Source organism: Acanthisitta chloris, unplaced genomic scaffold (genome assembly GCF_000695815.1).
Source record: "Acanthisitta chloris isolate BGI_N310 unplaced genomic scaffold, ASM69581v1 scaffold30649, whole genome shotgun sequence".
Taxonomy (NCBI): Eukaryota; Metazoa; Chordata; class Aves; order Passeriformes; family Acanthisittidae; genus Acanthisitta; species Acanthisitta chloris.
This window is the reverse complement of record NW_008692480.1, coordinates 18,118-36,728: the sequence shown is the minus strand read 5'-3', so window position 1 is coordinate 36,728 and position 18,611 is coordinate 18,118. Positions and strand designations below refer to the sequence as shown.

At 43.0% G+C, this 18,611-nt stretch overlaps 1 protein-coding gene across 1 annotated transcript in view; it reads left to right on the top strand.

Moving 5' to 3' along the window:
- Nucleotides 1-1,245: 1,245 nt before the first annotated feature.
- The window catches only part of TOP1 (topoisomerase (DNA) I), a 35,483-nt gene continuing 18,117 nt past the window's right edge, over nucleotides 1,246-18,611 (top strand). The window contains exons 1-6 of the mRNA XM_009082692.1: nucleotides 1,246-1,343; nucleotides 10,859-10,985; nucleotides 11,557-11,615; nucleotides 14,398-14,493; nucleotides 15,681-15,756; nucleotides 16,720-16,817. Coding sequence (XP_009080940.1) covers nucleotides 11,557-11,615; nucleotides 14,398-14,493; nucleotides 15,681-15,756; nucleotides 16,720-16,817 — 329 coding nt within the window. The 5' untranslated portion in view covers nucleotides 1,246-1,343; nucleotides 10,859-10,985. The remainder of the gene's footprint in view (nucleotides 1,344-10,858; nucleotides 10,986-11,556; nucleotides 11,616-14,397; nucleotides 14,494-15,680; nucleotides 15,757-16,719; nucleotides 16,818-18,611) is intronic.

Below are 18,611 nucleotides of genomic sequence, written 5' to 3'. Positions count from 1 at the left end.
CTTTTGTTGCAGTTTCCTATTCTTAGGAGCCTTTTTGGAGGCATCCTTACAATTAATTAAGCATTACACCCAAGATGTCTGGTGGAAATTCTGGTGCTGTATCTGAAGACAGTTTCCAGCACAGCCTTCCTGAGGAGCTCACTTAATTTTGGTTGCTTTGAGAAGCATGTTCAAAACAAAACCCTGGGGAAGTCTTTGGGGATGCACACATTCCTCCCAACATCACAGTGACCTTGTCTGTAAATGGCAGTGCCTTGTGAGGTGCTAGTTCAGCCTCAGCTCCTTTTTAATCTGCTTAAAAGAACATTTAAGGACCGAAAAATGCTTGTAAACGAGTTTGTTTACAATTGAACTATGTTGTTCTTCTGTGCTCAATCTGTTTCCTTGTTGGTTTAAAGGGCTTTGTTGTATAGTACAGTTGCCACTGAGGATGGGAAATGTCACTCAGAGTAGAAACTGATAGCAATAAAATTACTGTGTTCACATAGATTCACTTGAGTGCCAACTCCCATTTCTGACCTGTCACATAATTGGGACCAGCCCTAACCTGTGTAGGTGGGTAACCACCAACACAGCTCATTACAGCTGTCGGGTTGGGTTTTCTTGGTGTGGCTGTTATCAGAGGGAGGTAAGTGTCTCTGCAGGAGGAGTGAATTCCTAGTCCTCTTTTTACCTTCTCTTTTCATCTTCCCCCATTATTCACCTTTTTCCTTGCTATCTGCCTGTCATGTACTGTTGGGGAGAAGAATAAAATGGTTTTAATTCAGAGGGGGGAGAAGGGAGGGTTGCTTTGTCTAGACTACATAGTGTGGAAGTAGCAATCTAAATTCTGGGATTCAGCAGGCCTAACACTTTAGCTTTATGCTTTGTTCCTGTATCCTAATCATGTATTTGAAATACTTAGAGGCACAGGAAGCCTGGCTGACCATCTGCCAAACAAGGTTGAACTTGCTGTAGCCATGTGTACCTAGTTAGTGGAAGGGTTACATTTCTTCAGGGTCTGTAAAGTATTTAAAGGTCATTGAACTGAAGACCATGTAGATGCAGCTGTTGCCAAGATGAATTAACTTGTGCTGCAGGAACAATGAGTCCATTTAGGACCTCTGAAACTAAGATTTTTGTCACAAATTTTGAATCACAGAAATACTACTATGGGGTGGGGAAAAACGCAGAAGTTCACGAGGGAGGTGTGGAGTTTCCTCCCAGTTTAATTTCTTTTGTTTTGCCTCTCTGCTTACAGATTCTCACAAACACAAAGATAAACACAAAGACCGAGAACACCGGCACAAAGAGCACAAGAAGGACAAGGAAAAAGACCGGGAAAAGTCCAAGCACAGTAATAGGTGAGGAGGAAGTTGATGGAAGTCCTGGAAGGCTAAAACACCCCTGCACATGCAGTCTTACAGGAATGACTCTGATAATAAATGAGTATGGAATTGCTACATTTTGAGGGTGGTTTATATGAGTGTAGGTGCTTTGAGCTTAACCTCTGTCCTTGCCTGCGTTTCTATACGGGTGACTAAATCAGAGTATCTTGCAAATGTGAGCAGATACTAATGTATAAAAGATTATTATAGCTTGGTGTTGCTATAGGTGTTGAAAAGTAGTCCAACCCCACCTTCATGCAGATTGATCAGTTTTCTTCATAATGTTTTGTGTGTGGTTCCAGTCGTTTGTGAGAAATGTGGAGCCCTCTTCCATGTTGGAATAAACCCCACTGCTTTAGCATAGTGAACCCCACGTGGCTACTAAGCCTTCTCATGGTTAGGAGTGTCTGGAAAGATGGTCCCCCAGAACAATGGTGATGTCCTTGGCCTGCCACCACAGTGGCTGGGTGTCTCAGCTGTGTGAGGCAGCACTGTGAACTTGTGCTGGGTTAGATGATGAATTTGTAAGGCTTGTGTGCTGTTTTGTCTGATATGATTTATAGACTACACTTCCACTGTATGGGGAAGGTTTGATGCCAGTCACTTGCCATGTCACCCACACTGAACATAAACGTGTAATTATCCTGTGATGACCTGTTCACACCCAGGCTGTGAACTGCAGGGACCAGGATGTGCAGGTCTGTCTGTGATGATTTAGTGTGGTGGAGCTTGAGGCAAGTACACCACACACAGGATGTTACTCAGAGAAGCTGTCCTCGTTGTAACTCCTTGACACACAAGTGCCACAGAGCCTACCTTGCCACTGAAACTTGCAATGAACAGGACCCTGGAGGGTAAGTTTCTGCTGTGACGCTTGGTGAATGGCAGATACTGTTTCATGCTTAGGGCAGACAAGTGTATTAACTAATTGCTGTGCAACTGTGATAACACAATCCAAAAAGGAACAAAAAAGCTTGTGTTAACAATGATTTCTGTTTAAAAGAAGCATGGAAAGGAGGAGTCTGTGCAGAGCACTGGGTTTGTTTTATTGGGGTCACACTTGGTTTGAATTTTCTGTGACCTTTTAAGAAGTTACACAAGCCACACTGTTCCATAATGTGTCGTCTTTTCTTTTTTGAAGGTAAATGATTGGTGGGGGAAAAAAATCTAGGCCAAATAACTTGAATTTATTGGCTTCCACAACAAGGATGAAGTGCTTTGGACAAATTGTTTGCACTCTTCTTTGCTCACACATCTAGATTGCCTTGATTTCTGGTTTTCACTTTCCTGATCATCAAACATTCACCCCAAAACTGAATACCTCACAGTCCCAAATGTTTGTTGCTTCACTTGAAAAACAATTCTCCTGCAGTCTTAGCTGAGTACATTCTTTTGCAAGGAGTAATGTAAACACTGTCTTTAACTTTGCAGATTCATTAATGATTTGACTTTATTTGTGTAGGAGTTGGAAATGGTCAGTGTATTTTTAACTGGAAGGACTAATTATGGCTCATCACTTGAAGCTGCACACAGCTGATTGTGCAAGGAATAAATACCAAAACAGGGGAAAGAAGAGAGAATGGCTGCTATGTCCTGTGAGGTGTAGCCCAGGAGGTGATATGTAATCAGGCTTTATCTTGAAGTACTTCCTCCCTCCCTCCTGTATTGTCTTGAAATCCCTGTGAGAAAGGTAACATGTTTTCTAGGCTCAGTGCCTAACACTCCCAGTTGTTTTCATGTATGCAGTAAGTGTTCATTTGTCCTGTGAGCACAGTGTGTGCTGCATCCTTGGGTCCCACAACAGGGTACAGCTCTGTGGGTGGCATGACTGGACAAATGATGTGCAGGGGTTTTGTCCAAGGTGTGTTTCTGGGGAGAGATGACATAATACTGCTTTGCCTCTCAGGCCCCTACACCAGGTGGGACTTCACTCCCCCAGGCTGAGCTCATGGCTTGCCAAAAGCTTTCTGTAGTGTTTTCTGCCTTTCAAAGCTTCCACCTTAAAAATGAATATATTATAGTGCTGAATCATGAGAATCCAGTCTGGAAGGTGGTTCTCAGGGATGGCAACATATCCTGGCACACGTGTGGTCAGATCACTCCTTCAGCTCTGCTCCAGAATCTTCACTGCCCTACTCATGTTTGGTCATGCACAGGGTACGTGACTGCTTGCTGTGTAAAACCAGCTGAGTTTTAACTGGAACTTCCTAGAAATAATTGAAATTTAAGTATTTGTTCCATAAATCCTTTGATTCAGCTGTCATCCCTGTAATTCCATATAAGTGTAAGTTGTGTCTGTGAGGGTCAGATTTTAGGTGGCCATGGTTTGAAGGAAAAAACCCTATGTGTTTGTACTCAAGTTTCTCCTTTGACAATGAAAACCAAGTGAAAAATAGCCATTACTCTGTTAGAAATTAAAGAAAAAAATTCTCAGGGGAACAAGACTGTGGGTTTTTCCAATGGGTTTTACCTGCATGGGAAATGTTCAAAGCACTTGATAAAAGGCTGTAAATTAATCTTTTAGAAAAGTTTATCTTAGATTAATAGAATTGCGTGTAAATCTGCAGAAAATCCATTCTACATTTCAGAAAAGCTGCTGTGTTACTGCAGAGGATGTGCTGTGTCTTTGGTAGTTCTCAAAGAGGTTGAATGGTGCTTTAGCAGAAATCCAAGCCATTGTTCTCTAGGGGACTTGAATTTATACCTCAGTGACATTTTATACCTGGTGTGTGAAGAGTACCTGATTGCATTCTGAGAAGTACAGTGCACATCATGCACAGTTAAGAGCAGTGTGTGGTTGTGTTTGAAGCAGATCAGTTTTGTGTCTGTCTGTAATAGTTTGACAGTTTCATTTCCTGTCCTGTACTTAAAAAAGGCTTTTAAAATAAAACCTGCATCAAGAAGGCAGAAAAACTCCAATGCAGGAGAATAAATGCTTCCTGTATCCAGACTTTGAAGGACATAAACTGCCAAGATAAGTCTCCAAAATACCTAAAATAGACAATTTTGATTTCATATGACAGAAGTGTGTGGAGTGGTATGTAGAACTTCTTAATTTTGGTTCTTGCTTCCCTTCTCTCCCACTCACAAGATGACACTTCTGTGTCTTAACCACTCATTTACAGCTGTAGTAAACTGGGAGAGAACATTTTTGTGCCTCAGATCTTCCCTGTCACCCCTCGAGGAAAGAAAATGCAGAGCCCACTGAAGAAAAATCTATATCAAAGAATAAATCCACACTGCTAGCAAGCAATCTCCATCAAGCAAAGTGGGTGTTTTTGCTCCTTTTCTCAGCCCTGTACTTCCCAATCCCTAAGCAAAAATCCAATGCACATCCATTAAATACGAATGTCAGTGGTGAAAAAATAAAATGAAACATCCCACGTGGCAATAGGTTTCTGATCTGTGGGGGTTGAGTGTTTCAGACAAGTAGACCATGTAAAAGAATGGAATAATGGGTCCTTTGAAGCCCAAGACTTGTCAGGGATCAGGTTAGAAACGTTCCAGTAACAGGTGTCTGTCTGCCAGGTGTCCTGGGCTCTGTGCATGGAGTGTGAGCTGCCAGGAGCCTGGGGAGAGCAGAGAGGGCTGTGACAGGCAATGGGAGCAAAGAGGCTGCTCTCACAGCACTGATCCATGCTGTCAGCATGGCAAGCATCAGAGCTGCAGGAAGAAAATCTTCTGTCAGATTGCATATTTTCTCCATTTATTAAATCTCTTGTGATCACAGCTTGAGATGAACCAAGTGGAACACATAAGGAATTCACAGACCTGATCTTCACTGGCAGCTTCTAAGTTTTATGGTTTTGCCAGGAGAAACAGAGATTCCAGGCGTTTGCTAGTCATGGGTGAAGATAAGTTGCAGTTCAGACTTCTCGCACACCTCCTCTGGTTTATTGTGTGGTCCTGAACTGCTGGGAATGGTGTGCATTGGCTGCAGGAAGGAGCAGGGATAACCTGATGTAGGAGAAAAGACAGTTCTAAAAAAAGACTTCAGCACCTGCTGTTCTCTGGCATGGGTGGGGTTGTTTTTATACCCCATTTGAGTGTGCAGTTCACCTTGATCAGCTTTCTAATGTGGCAGTGCTTTCCAGTAGTAAAAATATTTGCTTTTTATTTAGTAGTGCCTGATTCTCACCTGTCCATAGAGAGTGTATGCTAATGATCCTCATCTCAATGTACTAATGTTGTTCTACTTTCTAACATCTTTATCAGCTGTTGATTAGTCCAATTTTTTTTTATCTTGTTCCTCTGGCTGAAGGCTTGATCCGTTATCTGTGAAACTGCTGAAAAGACTCTTTTCAACACTGGGAAAAATGGTTTCAGGTTGTTTAATTGTATTGCCAGAATCCCAGCAGAATCATTGGGGCTCACGTGTTCATTCCCTGTAATACCATATGATAACCCTCTAACAGCATAAAGTCCTGTGAGCCAGCTAGAATCCTGCCCTTCCCTGGGATGCTTCTGCTCTGGAAATGGTCCTTGCACGTGCAGCCCTTCCTTGGTGTGCTGGATGTGATCACAGGTTGCCATTAATACTGGATTACGTCAAACGAGCTGTGTAACCTGTGCTCTGTCCCCATTGTGTTTTTAGGTTTCACTAAAATCCCAACTCCTGTTATTTTACGCTTCAGTTGCACTTTAGCAGCTCCAGAGTAGGCAGAGCTCTGCTTGCAGCAGGCTCTGGTGCTTGCTAGTAGCAGATTCCCAGTCGTGAGCTAATTACAGCTGAGAGTATGAGAGAGAGAGGGGAAATAAGAGACACTTTAGATAAAGCATCCTTCCCAGCTTGTGGTTTTGAAGCTGGAATGGAAAGGGCCTGGGAAGGGATTATTAACGTACATAAATGGCACCTGAAGAATGCAGTGTTAAATTACTGCAAAGCTGTTGCAGTTTGAAGGGGGAAGCTGTGATCTGCACATCTGCCATTCTTTGGAAACACTTTCCACTTGTGACTTTCCCATGTGATCTCAGCCTGAGCAGCTGCTGCCAGGTGCCTGGGCTCCCTTCCTGGCCCTGTGCTCCTGCAGGCATCCTGCTGGGAAACACAGCTTCCCAGGGAAACGGCTCTGTCTGATGTGCTACCACCTTGGTGCACTGCAGCCCGAGCTCTCTGAGGCCTTTGGATGTCCCTGTTCACACCAAATCTCTAAGTGGAGGGCAGTGAGCAAGCCAGCAAAGGATGTAGTGCTTTAGGCAATGTGTTTCTGCTCACCTGGCCTTTGTCTGAGCGAAGCCAGTGCCACAATACATCTGTAGATGATGTAATCCCTGCTTCTGCCCGTGCTAATATGATCTCCTACTGCACTTTGTTACCTTTAAAAAAAAAAAATCCTAACAGTCCAGATTGTCAGATAAAACACCTTCAAGAGATACAAAACTCCAAGTGCTGTTGCAGTGGTTCTGCTGCAGTGGTCTGGGTGAAAGGAAATATCTTATTTTTGTCCTTGGGGCTGGATATGGGCAGTTGTTATGATCCAGTTGTCCTCTTTTCAGGCTAACTTGCCCTGAAGCTTCCCTCTATTTTATGGGGGCTTTGCTGTCCTACTTCTGTGCCTCCAAGCTGGCTTGTTGGCAGAGAGGTATGCGCAGGAAAGGTAACAAAGGATTCACAGTGCTCTGAAACATGAATTCAAGATAAAATTAGCCGTGTGCATGTGGTCTTGAGGCCATTTCGCTTAGTTCCTTTAAAGAAAAGGGATTTCTTTTTTTCCAGTTTTGAATTGACCAGGAAGACAGACTTCTGATCTTTAAATTGTTCCCAGTCCTTCCTAATAATAGCTTTATGGTTCTCTGGAAATAGCTTTCTGATAGAAGGCTGAAACTCCTTCTTCAGGGTAAGGATGGCATCCTGTTGCCTTCTCTTTTCTTTTGAGATTAGCATGGTGGTTAAATTGTGTTCCCCAAGGCTCACATATGTATGTGAGCCAAATGAAAGACCAAAGCTGCTCAGCTTGACTGAAGTTAATATCTGAACAACTTGCTTTGCTTTGGGAGGAAAAAAAAAGAAATGGCTCTTCTCAGGATTGTTGCTGGAGGCCTTTGTTATCAGCTCATTTCCAAGTGAGCTTTCTGGGAGATGCAGATTTCCTTCCCTCCTAGGGAAGAGGAGCACAAACCTTCCTCAATGCATGTGTCAAAGTTGTGGGCTGAGCTGTTGAAGTCAGAGCTGTGGTCCAGTGTCTAGAAACACACAGGGCTGACAAGCAGGCTGCTGACAAAGAAGGGAAAGAAAATTCTTTCTTTAACATTTAAGCAAATAGCACACAAAATCAGGTTTTTATCTAGGGAATTTCCTCCAGTCAGTGAGAGCAGCAGCAAGCAGGACCTCAGGGCCAGTCCACCAGTGCTCATCTTTGGAAAATGAAGCTGCAGAGTGAAACTGGAGACAGAGTTTCCTTGGGTTATCTGAGCCCGCATTGCTTGGGTGAGAAATTTACTGCTCATTGCAGAGCAAAGGGGAAGGACAGTCTTGTGATTAAAAAATAAAACTAAAATAAAACCAACAACTGAGTCAGGAATCTAGACTTCTTGCTTTCAGCACCAGACTCTGGTGCTGAAAAATCTGAGCTTGAAATCAGATTGCACAACAGCTTTGCAATGGTGGCCACTTGTGAGAGGGATGTCATTCGAGCTTCTGCTTAAGCAAACCTAAGTTTTTAGCATGTTTTTATTCCAGCTGTAGTCTGTAAGCATTCAGCACACAGAAGAATCATCACTGCTGCTCTAGGCCAATAGGATTTTTTTCTGTTTCGATCTCAGCTTTGCAGATGTAGATTGTCACCTATTAATCTGCTTTTAGTCACACTTTTTGTACACCCCGGGCTCTTTTTGTCTCTTTTTTTTGCTATTCCAAACTCCCAAGCAACAGCCACTGCCACAAACTTTACCTTAGGGCACTAACTCCAGCCATTGCAGTGTGTACTGTGCTTTGAAGATGCAAATTATCATGTGAGTAAAAGATATTATTTCAGGTAGGATTTAAATACTGAGTAAGAACAAGAGTCAAAACCAAGCAAACTTGCAAAGAATAAAATGGATCTAAGCCTTGTGTGTGTGTTTGTTTTGATTTTTCATGTATGTTAGAATCACATAATTGTTTGGGTTGAAAGGGACCTTAAACATTATTGTAGTTCCAGCCTTCCTGCCATGGGCAAGGGCATCTTCACCCAGACCATGTTGCTCAATGCCCCATCCAACCAGGCCTTGGACACTGCCAGGGATGGGGCAGGCACAGCTTGGATTGATAAATGAAGGTTGATTATTGTTACGGAATATTATTATTATGGATATTATATGAAGGTTGAAATACCTCTTCAATTGTCAAATCTGGTATATAGCATGTAGATACAAGTGCAAGACATGAAGTCAGAATTTCCAAACCTTCCTTAGTTTAAAAATGCCTAGTAATGTGTGGGGTTTGTACTGACAATCAGTGAATCTGGTTGGAGCAAAGGAAGATTAAATAGGTGTCTTGAGCTTGAAACAATAATAAACAGAGTATAGAAACTGGGATGACAAATCTGAGCAAGAGCAGCAGGCTCCGAGATCCAGTGTCAGGATGTTCTGTGTGTGTACTCGCATGTCCTGATCACACTGTGCATAACATGATCTGCTGGGTAAGAATAGTCTGCAGTTGTTGAATCTTTGCTCACAGGCAACATGTGGTGCTGTGTGTCTAGCTGCAAGAATTTCTAGAGTGCCAAGTGCCTTTTGATGTTTAGATACTCCCTCGCAGCTTTGTATGAAGAGGTTGCTAGAGAGTTAACATGAAATTTGTTTATCTTCCTGCCAATCTCTTAATGTGACGTAGTATGAATATACTGATTTCCTTTGGAGATAGATTTTCATGCTTTTAACTGCTTGTGCTTGGAAGGCCAGTGTGTATTTATTGGAGTGTGTGCTACTCTGAGCTTGAATAATTTAGGCCTTTAACAGGTTCAGGTGCATTTATCCACGTTGGACTTTGCAGTTGCACAGCTGATCGTGGGTTGGTGTATTTGTGACGGTGGTTCTCCTGCTCTTCATCAGCTGGTTAATGTGGTTCTTGCTCTCTGCAGCCATCAAGCATCCAACTCTTTGCAATCTGTTTTTATAACAGAAAGAAATCTCAAAGCATGTATGATTTTTAAAAATCGCTCTCCTAGCTGGTGCTCCAGGGTTGCTGTTTCTCAGGGCTGTGTTCACCCAGATTGGTCTGGGCTTACACTTCCGTGTGGGAATAAGTGACGTAAGGAAATTGCCTATTTCTAGTGCAGCTTTGTGTTGCATTGTGTACTCCTAGGGAGAAGCAGAGTATGTCCCAGAGGGCAGGAGCCAAGTGCTGAGGAAGGAGAGTGTGAGCTGCCAGTGAGGAAGGCAGCCTGCCCATGCTGATTTCCACTGTGCCTTTGGATTGCTAGAGCCTGGGGTGACCTCAGGAGGCCACACTACCTAGTAAGTGTGTGCTGAAGGCTGGTGGAATTGCCAGGCTTGCTGCTTGGCTTCCGCACCACTGCTGCTAATCCTTGTGGCCAGTTCCTGACGTTTCTATCCTGAGTCTCCTGAGAGCATTCCTTCACTTTTCTGGCTTCAAGGGTCAAGTCATTCTGTGAGAAACCTCATTTTCATTTGAGAGCAGCCATGTGTCTTTGTGGTTGATAAGGAAAGCTTGGAAATGCGATACAAATTTACCTGAATGTCTCGGAAATCAGAAGGGGGTAGAAACAAAGTAATAAAGATTGATTTTCTTCTCCTTGGGGGCATTTTCTCCTCTGTTTTCTCTAAAAATGTTAGGTATTTAAACTCCCAATGCTGTTTTCCATAACAGCAGAGTAGTAGCAGACCAGATTCTCCCTGGGAAGCACCTTTGGGGCTGTCTCAGCAGAGCAGAGCTGGTCTGGCCGTGGTGGTCAGCACAGTTGATGAAACAGCTCCGACCGAGGACTGCAGCATTATTCCTGCCTTTTCTGTTTGACTTTGCATAAACACAAGGACACCACATATCCTGTTTGCTCTGGTTTTCCCATCTGTTTGGGAATAATAGAGATCAGCGGTTTTCTCTTTAAGTTCCAGAGATGAGAGCTGCTACAATGACAAACTGTTGTCTGAGCAAAAGCTGACATGGGCATTGACGGGACCGGCGGCTCTATCCCAGTGACCTTTTACGTGGACTAGGGAAAAGAGGAAAGGGAGACACAGTGGGAATTCAAGCTAAAGTGTTGATCTTTTAAGTCTAGCAGCTGTGGATCTCCTCAGCAATCCAGGCTGATGGGGGGGTTCCTGAAGTGGAGCACTTTGCCACTGTGGTTTTGTGGTATGTTCACCTCCTGTTCCTCTTCCCCCTAAGGAGAATGGATGACAGGAGACTCTGGTGGATCTTCCTGTTAAGGTGATCCCTTGGTTTTTAGGATTTGTAATCATCAGAACCTATGACTCTAGCACTGGAAATTATGTGTATTAGTCAAATCTCCTCGTGTTCCCATCTGCAAACATGGTCTCTTGTCTTGCAGTGAGCACAAAGATTCCTCGGAAAAGAAACACAAAGACAAGGAGAAAACCAAACACAAAGATGGCAGCTCAGAGAAACACAAAGACAAACACAAAGATAAAGACAAGGAGAAGAGAAAGGAAGAGAAGGTGGGTGTCTCCTGTGGGAGAGACAAGAGGGTGGATCTGGCTTATACTGCTGAGTGGTACAAACTCAGTGGGTTAGGTGTAGCTTATACTTCCAAGTTTCTATCAGCCTGAAGAGAGTTATCCCAACACTAACCCAGACACTTGGTTTGTGGAGTGTTAGATGTGAACTTGTAAAGGCTTTATCTGCAGGTATTGTGAATGGAAACAGTTCCACAGTGGAGCTGTGTCTGCTGGCTCCACAATTTTTCCCATGTTACTTTTCACTTTGCCAAGCTTAGGTTCAGAGACAAGGGAGAAAAACATGTTCAGGCCATGCAAGGATAAACTCTATACTTAACTCCAATCTGCTGTAGAAATTGGAAGGCCAAAAGATACTGAGTTGACTAAGACTTGCAGAAAATGTTGCCTTTTTGGTCTGTCATGTAGGTCACCAAGGACTACAGAGGATGAAGATGGTCACAGTGCCCTTTGGTTTCCTTCTCAAGTTAAATATCCTGCCTGTGTTGTATGTTGGAAAAACACAAGGTGCTCTGGGAGGTGCTAATCAGCTCCTGCTTTTTATGTTTTTCAGATGAAGTTGTCTTCTGGTGATATAAAAATAAAGAAGGAAAAGGAAAATGGTTTCTCCAGGTAAGAAATCAGGTCTATGATCTGAAAAAAAAGCTGCAGTTTGACTTTTATTAGGTGTTCAGTGTTTGATTCCTTTCACTTGGTTTCGAGAAATAAATGGAACACTTAAGCCCTTCAGAAGATATATTCTTCTGAAAGATGGGACTTGGTAGATCTGCTTACCTGGTAACAGAAGATTGGAGCTGTGGAATACCTGGTGTCTGCCTGCACGTGCTGGGTTTGTCTGAGTAGTAAATGGTTGGGTTCTACAAAGGACAGACTGAACTGTGGACACTCTGGTAGCTGCTTTGGAAAGAACCTCTGTTGTAAAAATGGGACTGGAACCCTGCAGCAGTCTGCTGGAGACAGGGCCTGGGAAAGCCAGTCCAGGTTGCCTCTGAGTGTCTCTGCTGTACGTGACTGCAGCCTAAAGCCTTTGAGAGGAGTGATGAGTAAGGAGGTTAGATCTGTAACATCAGAAGTACCTTCAGGAAATGCATAGATGCTCTACTCTAGTACTGAATTCCTGCTAATAGTAGAGTGTTGCGGAGTTTGGTGTGGTATCAGTCATGACGAAGAAGTCTTAGTAAAAACCTGAAGTGAGCAATTGATAGAAGAGTGTTTTTTCTTAATTGTCGACCGAAATCTCTTGTGACTTGTTTTAAATCCACCCATTGGTTGTGTTTAAGGTGCTAAATCTGGTCCACTGATTTGCTGGAGGGCTGTGTTGTGGTGAATGCATGCAACCATCTCTCTTGGTCAAGCAAAGCTTTCAGTCACGTGTCTAGTTTTATGAATCACTTTTCATAAAATGCTTTTTTATTGGGGAAAAAAAAACCCCAAACAAACAAAATCCTTCCAAGTCTCACCACGTTCTGTGGATGCAGAGCGGTTTGGGAGAAGACACCTGTCTGGTCCTTGCGTGTTAATTATTCTTTGGGTGTTTTGAATGTGCCCTTTGACGAGTTTCTCCATCTGTTTCGTTTCCCTGCTCCTGTTTAAAAATGCAGACGAAGGAGTTGGGTCTGGCGCAGGGAAGAGGCGCCATCTCCAGGCCCTTTGGGGGATACTCTGGAAGTAGCATGCCATGACATTTAGGTGTTTCATTGTGTAGGAGACAGCCAATAGCTCTTTCTAGCCTCTGCTGTTCAGCAGAATTGCATGATGTGCTAATCTCACCAGGGACACTGGATGTTCTTGTATCAAGGTAACTGAGTCCTCTCTAGGTCCAAGAGCATTTTTTCATGTGTTTTAGAAAAGCCTGGAGGACCATCACAATTGTATGATGGCCCTGTGCCTTCTTTGGGCCAAATGCTGGCTAAGAGAATTATTTTCTTCCTTTTTTTTTTTTTTTTCCTTGCTGAAATGTTCTTTTACAAGTTCACCAGAAAAAAGCTGTCCTCACTCAGATGGTTTTGATTTTGTTCCTTAAGACTTGGTACGATGAGCAATGTTACAGCCTTTGGAAACAATGCAAGTCAAGGTTCAGCTTGGTCATTCAGCTCCTTTCTTTTCCTGGAATCACAGTTTATTTCTCCCATTACAGAATGCTGCAAAATACTTCAGTGTTAAAATAGACTAGATAAAATTCCTAGTGACTGTACACACAGTACTTCTACATTTCTGCCTGGAAGGGAGAATACATTAAACGAGACAAATACCTCTTTTTCCATAGATGTTTCGCAACTGTCTATGTGCTGCAGACTTGTCTTAGTTAATTATAGGCAATGCCACAGAAGTGATTCCTTAGAGCAGCCTGTAGCTATCTCCCCTGAGCTGCATCTTCCAGCACTGCAGTGGCTTTAGAGCTGTGAAGGAGCAAACTGCCTTGTTCTGCTTCATGGACACATTACCAGCTAACATGAGACTCCAGAATGTCTCTTGCTGACTGCGATCTACAAAGCTGGATGCTGCTTTTTTTTTTTTCTCCCACTCCATCCTATTGCAAAACCCGCATGTTGACTTGGAAACTGAGTCAATTTGATATAGAAATTGCTGATGGAATATGAATAAGAAAGCCCAATATGGCACTAAGTGCTTCAAAATGTAATTTTAGACTCTTTGAGACATATTTTTCTTTATGAAGATCAGTGAAATGCTGCTGTGAAATCTGGAAATAATGAGTTTGTTTAGAGGAATAGTCTCTCTTGCACTCACACTCTATTTTTTGACTTCTTACTAATGTCTTAGGACGTTGTGGCTGAAAACACTGAGCCTAACTCTGTGGTCTGTTGAAAGGCACAGGATTGTTTGCTTCCCGCAGTTTGGATGGTGAAAAGAGACTGATCCATTTAACTTTGCCAAATCTTTGTTTCTTTTCTGGTTTTCACATGCCTCAGTATTGAGTTAGCAAAATATTCCAGGGAGCAGCTTTCAAATCTTTGTTTAGTTGTTAATCTTTTTCTCTCTTAGCAGGCTCAATAAGGATATTGAGTTGAAACTGAGCAATGTCCCGTATTTGACTGCACATGTGCATTTCAGTTTTAAGTATATTTGAAAGTGCTGGAGGCTACAGTTGTTCTTAGTCAAAACCTCAAAGAAACAAAGTGAACTCTGAGCCATTGAAATTGACGTTGCTTGAGAAATGGCAAACACACAGGCGTTGAATGTGTCTCTCTCTACACTGTGGGTACGCAGAGACTGACACGCCTCAGGTCTGTGAGGTTTTAAGATGACAGCTCATTCCAGGACTGGAAGACATGCTCATTTTGCAGATGATGATTTCTTAAAACTGACTTGTTTCTGGTTTCCTAGAAACTTCCTCTTTGACTTTAGAACCACCTTTCTTTGCTTCTTGTTGTAGTCCCCCACGTATTAAAGATGAACCAGATGACGATGGATTTTATGCATCTCCTAAAGAAGACTCCAAACCTCTGAAGAGACCTCGAGAAGATGATGAGTAAGTGCTGTGGGTGCTCGTGACTTGGGTGTTTGCCTTTACTTTTAGCACGAGACCATTGAGGGAGCAGGTGGGATTTCAGGTCATCATTGTTAAGGTGGGTGACTGGAGATCTGAGACCAGACTCCTTACAGTGTTATGAGTTCTCTGAGCAGGGCAAGGATAGTGTTTGTGGTGTGCGATGCAAAATGTCATTACCTGCTTCTGCAGATGGTGCTGTGAAACGTTGCAGAACTGGTAAATAAAAAAGAAAAACCCCAGAAGGCAGGTAAAGGCACTGATGAAGATTGTTTTAAAAGAGAAACGTGAGCAAGTGAGGCATTAACGTAGCTAAGTGGCTGCAGTGGTTTCTGTTGGGCGAGGAAATGACTGCACTAGAGGAATAAAATGCACTGTCAGCCTGTTTGGAGGCAGGAGGAGGTTTGCCTCGAGTTTAAGTACGTCGTGGGTTATGCTGGGGATTGTTGTCTCTAAGAGAAAAACACGTATGATGTTTGCCTGATACAGGAACCCACCCAGTAAAGAAAAGCCCAGTTACATCTTGCTGTGAGCTGTCGTTATGTCCATCCAGCTCTTTAGTTTGACCTTATTAGCAGTGAAGAGTTCAAGGGTGGGAAGGGTTTAACCATGGTGGCATTCGGTTCCTGTGTGGTGTGTCTCAGTTTCTAAGAGAGATGGGTGGGACATCTTTCGTGTAATCATCTGCTGCCTTCTGTTAGGTTTGTGTGACCTCCCATCTCATGTCTGCAATGGAAAGATTAAGAATTTGCCAGTAGTGAATTTTGCTATTGTTTGAACTAGTGGGGGATGCAAAAAGTGAGCCTTGTGGGCAGATCTGAGACTGAGGACTGGAAAAAGAGTTAGGATAGAACATGTCACTAAGGTTTTACCCATTTATCCTATCCCATGTAATCACTGAGTGGCTACTAATGCTTTTGAATCAATTCTTCAGCAGTCTGGAACTTGTGAAGAGGTATTCACAGAAACAGCTTATGGCTCTTAGGGTTTGGTAGGCTGTTGTGCTGGATTTGGGGTTATTGAGTCTTCTGAGAGAGTGGGACGTGAAATGATATTCTTTAGAAATTGAACGTGCCAGAAATACTGTGAACTTATGCAGACAAACTTAGCACACGTATGACTCCTCTGGAAAATGGATTGCTTTTATCAGCAAGTCTTTCTGTTCTTAGTGCTGACTACAAACCCAAGAAAATAAAAACAGAAGACATCAAGAAAGCAAAGAAAAGGAAACAAGAGGAAGAAGAGGTAATGTGAAAGATGAGTTTATTTGTACAATCAAGAAAGAAAGAAAAGCCATGCTATGTGGTGTGGAATTATGCAAAGCAAGGGAAGTCTGATTTTGTCTGGGACAGAGCTGTGGGTGGCAGATCCCCACCTGTGGTGGAGTTTCACTTACCTGAGCCATGATGTATAAAAAGTCTGGAAACTTTCTTTCCTACTCCTAAAACGATGGAGAAGATGCCCCCAGGATGTGAACTTCCAGCCTGTTCCAGGCAATTCACAGCCCTTGTGTTAAGGAGCTTGGCAGAGGAGCCTCACTAACACATGTGGTAGTTGCACAGACGATGTGGCTCAGTTCAGAGGCAGAGGAGATGAAACAGATTAGATGCTAGAAGGATACATAAAGCTTTCAGATGGAGTCTAGGGTGGAAATTTCTTTGGAGAGGGTCTTGGAAAAGACAGGTCAGCCGTAATTTGTGACTAATGAACTCCACATCTCGCAAAGGCACCCTTGTGCTGCTGCAGACACCTCCTGGAAATGGGAAATTCTTCCCTTCAAAGGAGTGTCTCTATACAGAGCATATTCTATCTTGTCCCAGAAGCCACCTCAAAGTGGTGTGAATGTGCTCTGTGGCATTTGCCAGACCAGATACAGCAGTGCAGGCCAGGGAGGGAGGTTCTGTACCTAAGCAATCGCATTACCATGGCCCAGACTTGTCCCTTATCAGGTGAGACAGAATAGTTGGCTGTGTGTGCACTTAGCGCGTCCCAAGTGTAAAGTAAAAGAATTCAGCTTAAAACCTAAGTGGGACCATCAGTAGACTTTGACTTAATACGATGATCTAAAAGCACATTTATGCAGCAAAGCCACAGGAATTCAGTTCTTATGCACCCCAAGAGACAGACTCTGAGATGCCTTTAAGACATCTTTTCAGGGAAGGGGCAAAGATAGTAGCTTGTTCTAACAGATTCCTTCTCCTTTTGCAGGACATCAAAGCAAAGAAAGTTAAGAGCAAAGATAAGAAAGTCCCTGAAGCAGACAAGAGAAAGAAGCCGAAAAAAGAAGAGGAGCAAAAATGGAAATGGTAACTATATGTCAGTGCTGTAGCCTCCCCTCTGCACCTGGACTTCCCTGTACCTCCCCTGCTGACTGAGTAAGCACATCTGGCTTTCTCTTCTGTTGATTCATGAGGATTTGTTCTGAATAATTGGCTTACTTTGTGGTAAGCTCTAAATAAATAGCTCGTTCACTATGTTCATCCTCTGAAGTAGAAGTGAAATACCTTTTTGGATATCCCTAAAACAGGAAATAAGTTGGATTTTCTTGTGGGGTTGTTCAGGATTTTTCCCCTATCTGTGTCATGTAGAGGCTCCCTATAACGATCAGATAACAGTATTGTGGCCAGAACCTGCTCCCTGCTGACACTCTTCAGAGCAATGAAAGCTTGTGGGCTTGGGGGGGTAGCAGGAATATACTAACATGTGCAGAGGCATTAACTAGTGTTCTAGTAGAACTTACCTGTGTTATATAGAGGTACAGCATGAGTGGGTGTCCACCATTCTAGCTGGGTGTCAGCTGTGCCTCTCAAAACTGCTCCTGCCTCTGGCACAACAATGGAACTTGATCAAGTGACCAGTTGAGCTCAGGCTGTTTGGCAAAGGAGTTCTGAAAATACATTTGGAATGGAAAACACTTTCTGTCTTGCCTAGGATCCTGAAGTAAGGTGGCTGAAGTTGTGCTTTCACCCACTCTTGAATTTTTTAGAACCTTTTTTTAGATAAATCTGAACTTCATGGTTCATTTGGAAGACAGACCTGTGCTGCATCACTAGTGCTGTGTGAGAAACCTGCTGGATGGTTTTTAACTCTCTCCATAGTAATTTAAGCTGTTACTGCTAGATTTGAGGAGCTATTACTTGTGTGTTTTGAAGGTTTGGCCTTAGTCCTTCCCTCAGTTTAATGCAAATGTAGTTCTCAAAGCATGTGTGTTTTCTGCACTTCTCTAATGTATTTTTACGACCTTTTGGAGATGATGTTTCCATGAGCATTTTCTTTTTCTCAGATCATTTGGCTGTTTTTAATAGATCTGTAGTGTTGGGGAATGTCTTTGCAATCTTCTTCAGTCCTTTCAGGTTCAATCTTTTACCCTTTTATTGTCACTCTTATTGATTCATCTTTAAAATGAAAAATCTTCTGTAGTGTTTATAGTCTTTGCATATTTCTCTTTGATTGTCACAGCCTGCTCAGAACATCAGCACTTGCATATCTTTTTCATACTTGTATACTCCCTTAGAAATTTAGGTTTCAAACCCCTCCCCAAAACTGCCCTGATTCTTTTTTTCTTCCTGAACAATCCACTTTTTTCTCAATCCCTTTGACAGCAGATATTTAATGTGCTTTAACAAACTGCAGGGACATGAAGCAGTAGGAGCTACAGAAGGTCTCTTTGAGCCTTAACGCTCTGTTGTCTTTTTGGCTTTGTCTCAGCTGCCCTTGCTGGTTCTAACTTAATATTCTGTTATCACAGCTCCCTTTTATTGTAGTCTATCCTTGCACAGCAAACCTTTACTGGAAGGCTGTCCTGTTCTCCCTTCACCTGCCTGGGCAGCACAGGCCTTGGTAGCTGTGTTAAGCTCTGCAGTTTGTGCTTACTGCTGAGGAAAACTGCCTTGGAAAGCATGTTTAGCAAAATTTGGCACTAGGTTGCTGCATCCTTCTGCTGATGTTCCTGTCATCCATCTGCAGCTCTCTATAGCGTGTCTGTGCTGGACAGGGTTTCATCTGCACTTCAGTTGTGTCTCTTAAGGGCATTTTATGTTCCATCTGAGTCAATTTTCTGAAAGTCTGATACCTTTTTTTTTGGCTGCTTCCTCAAGTGC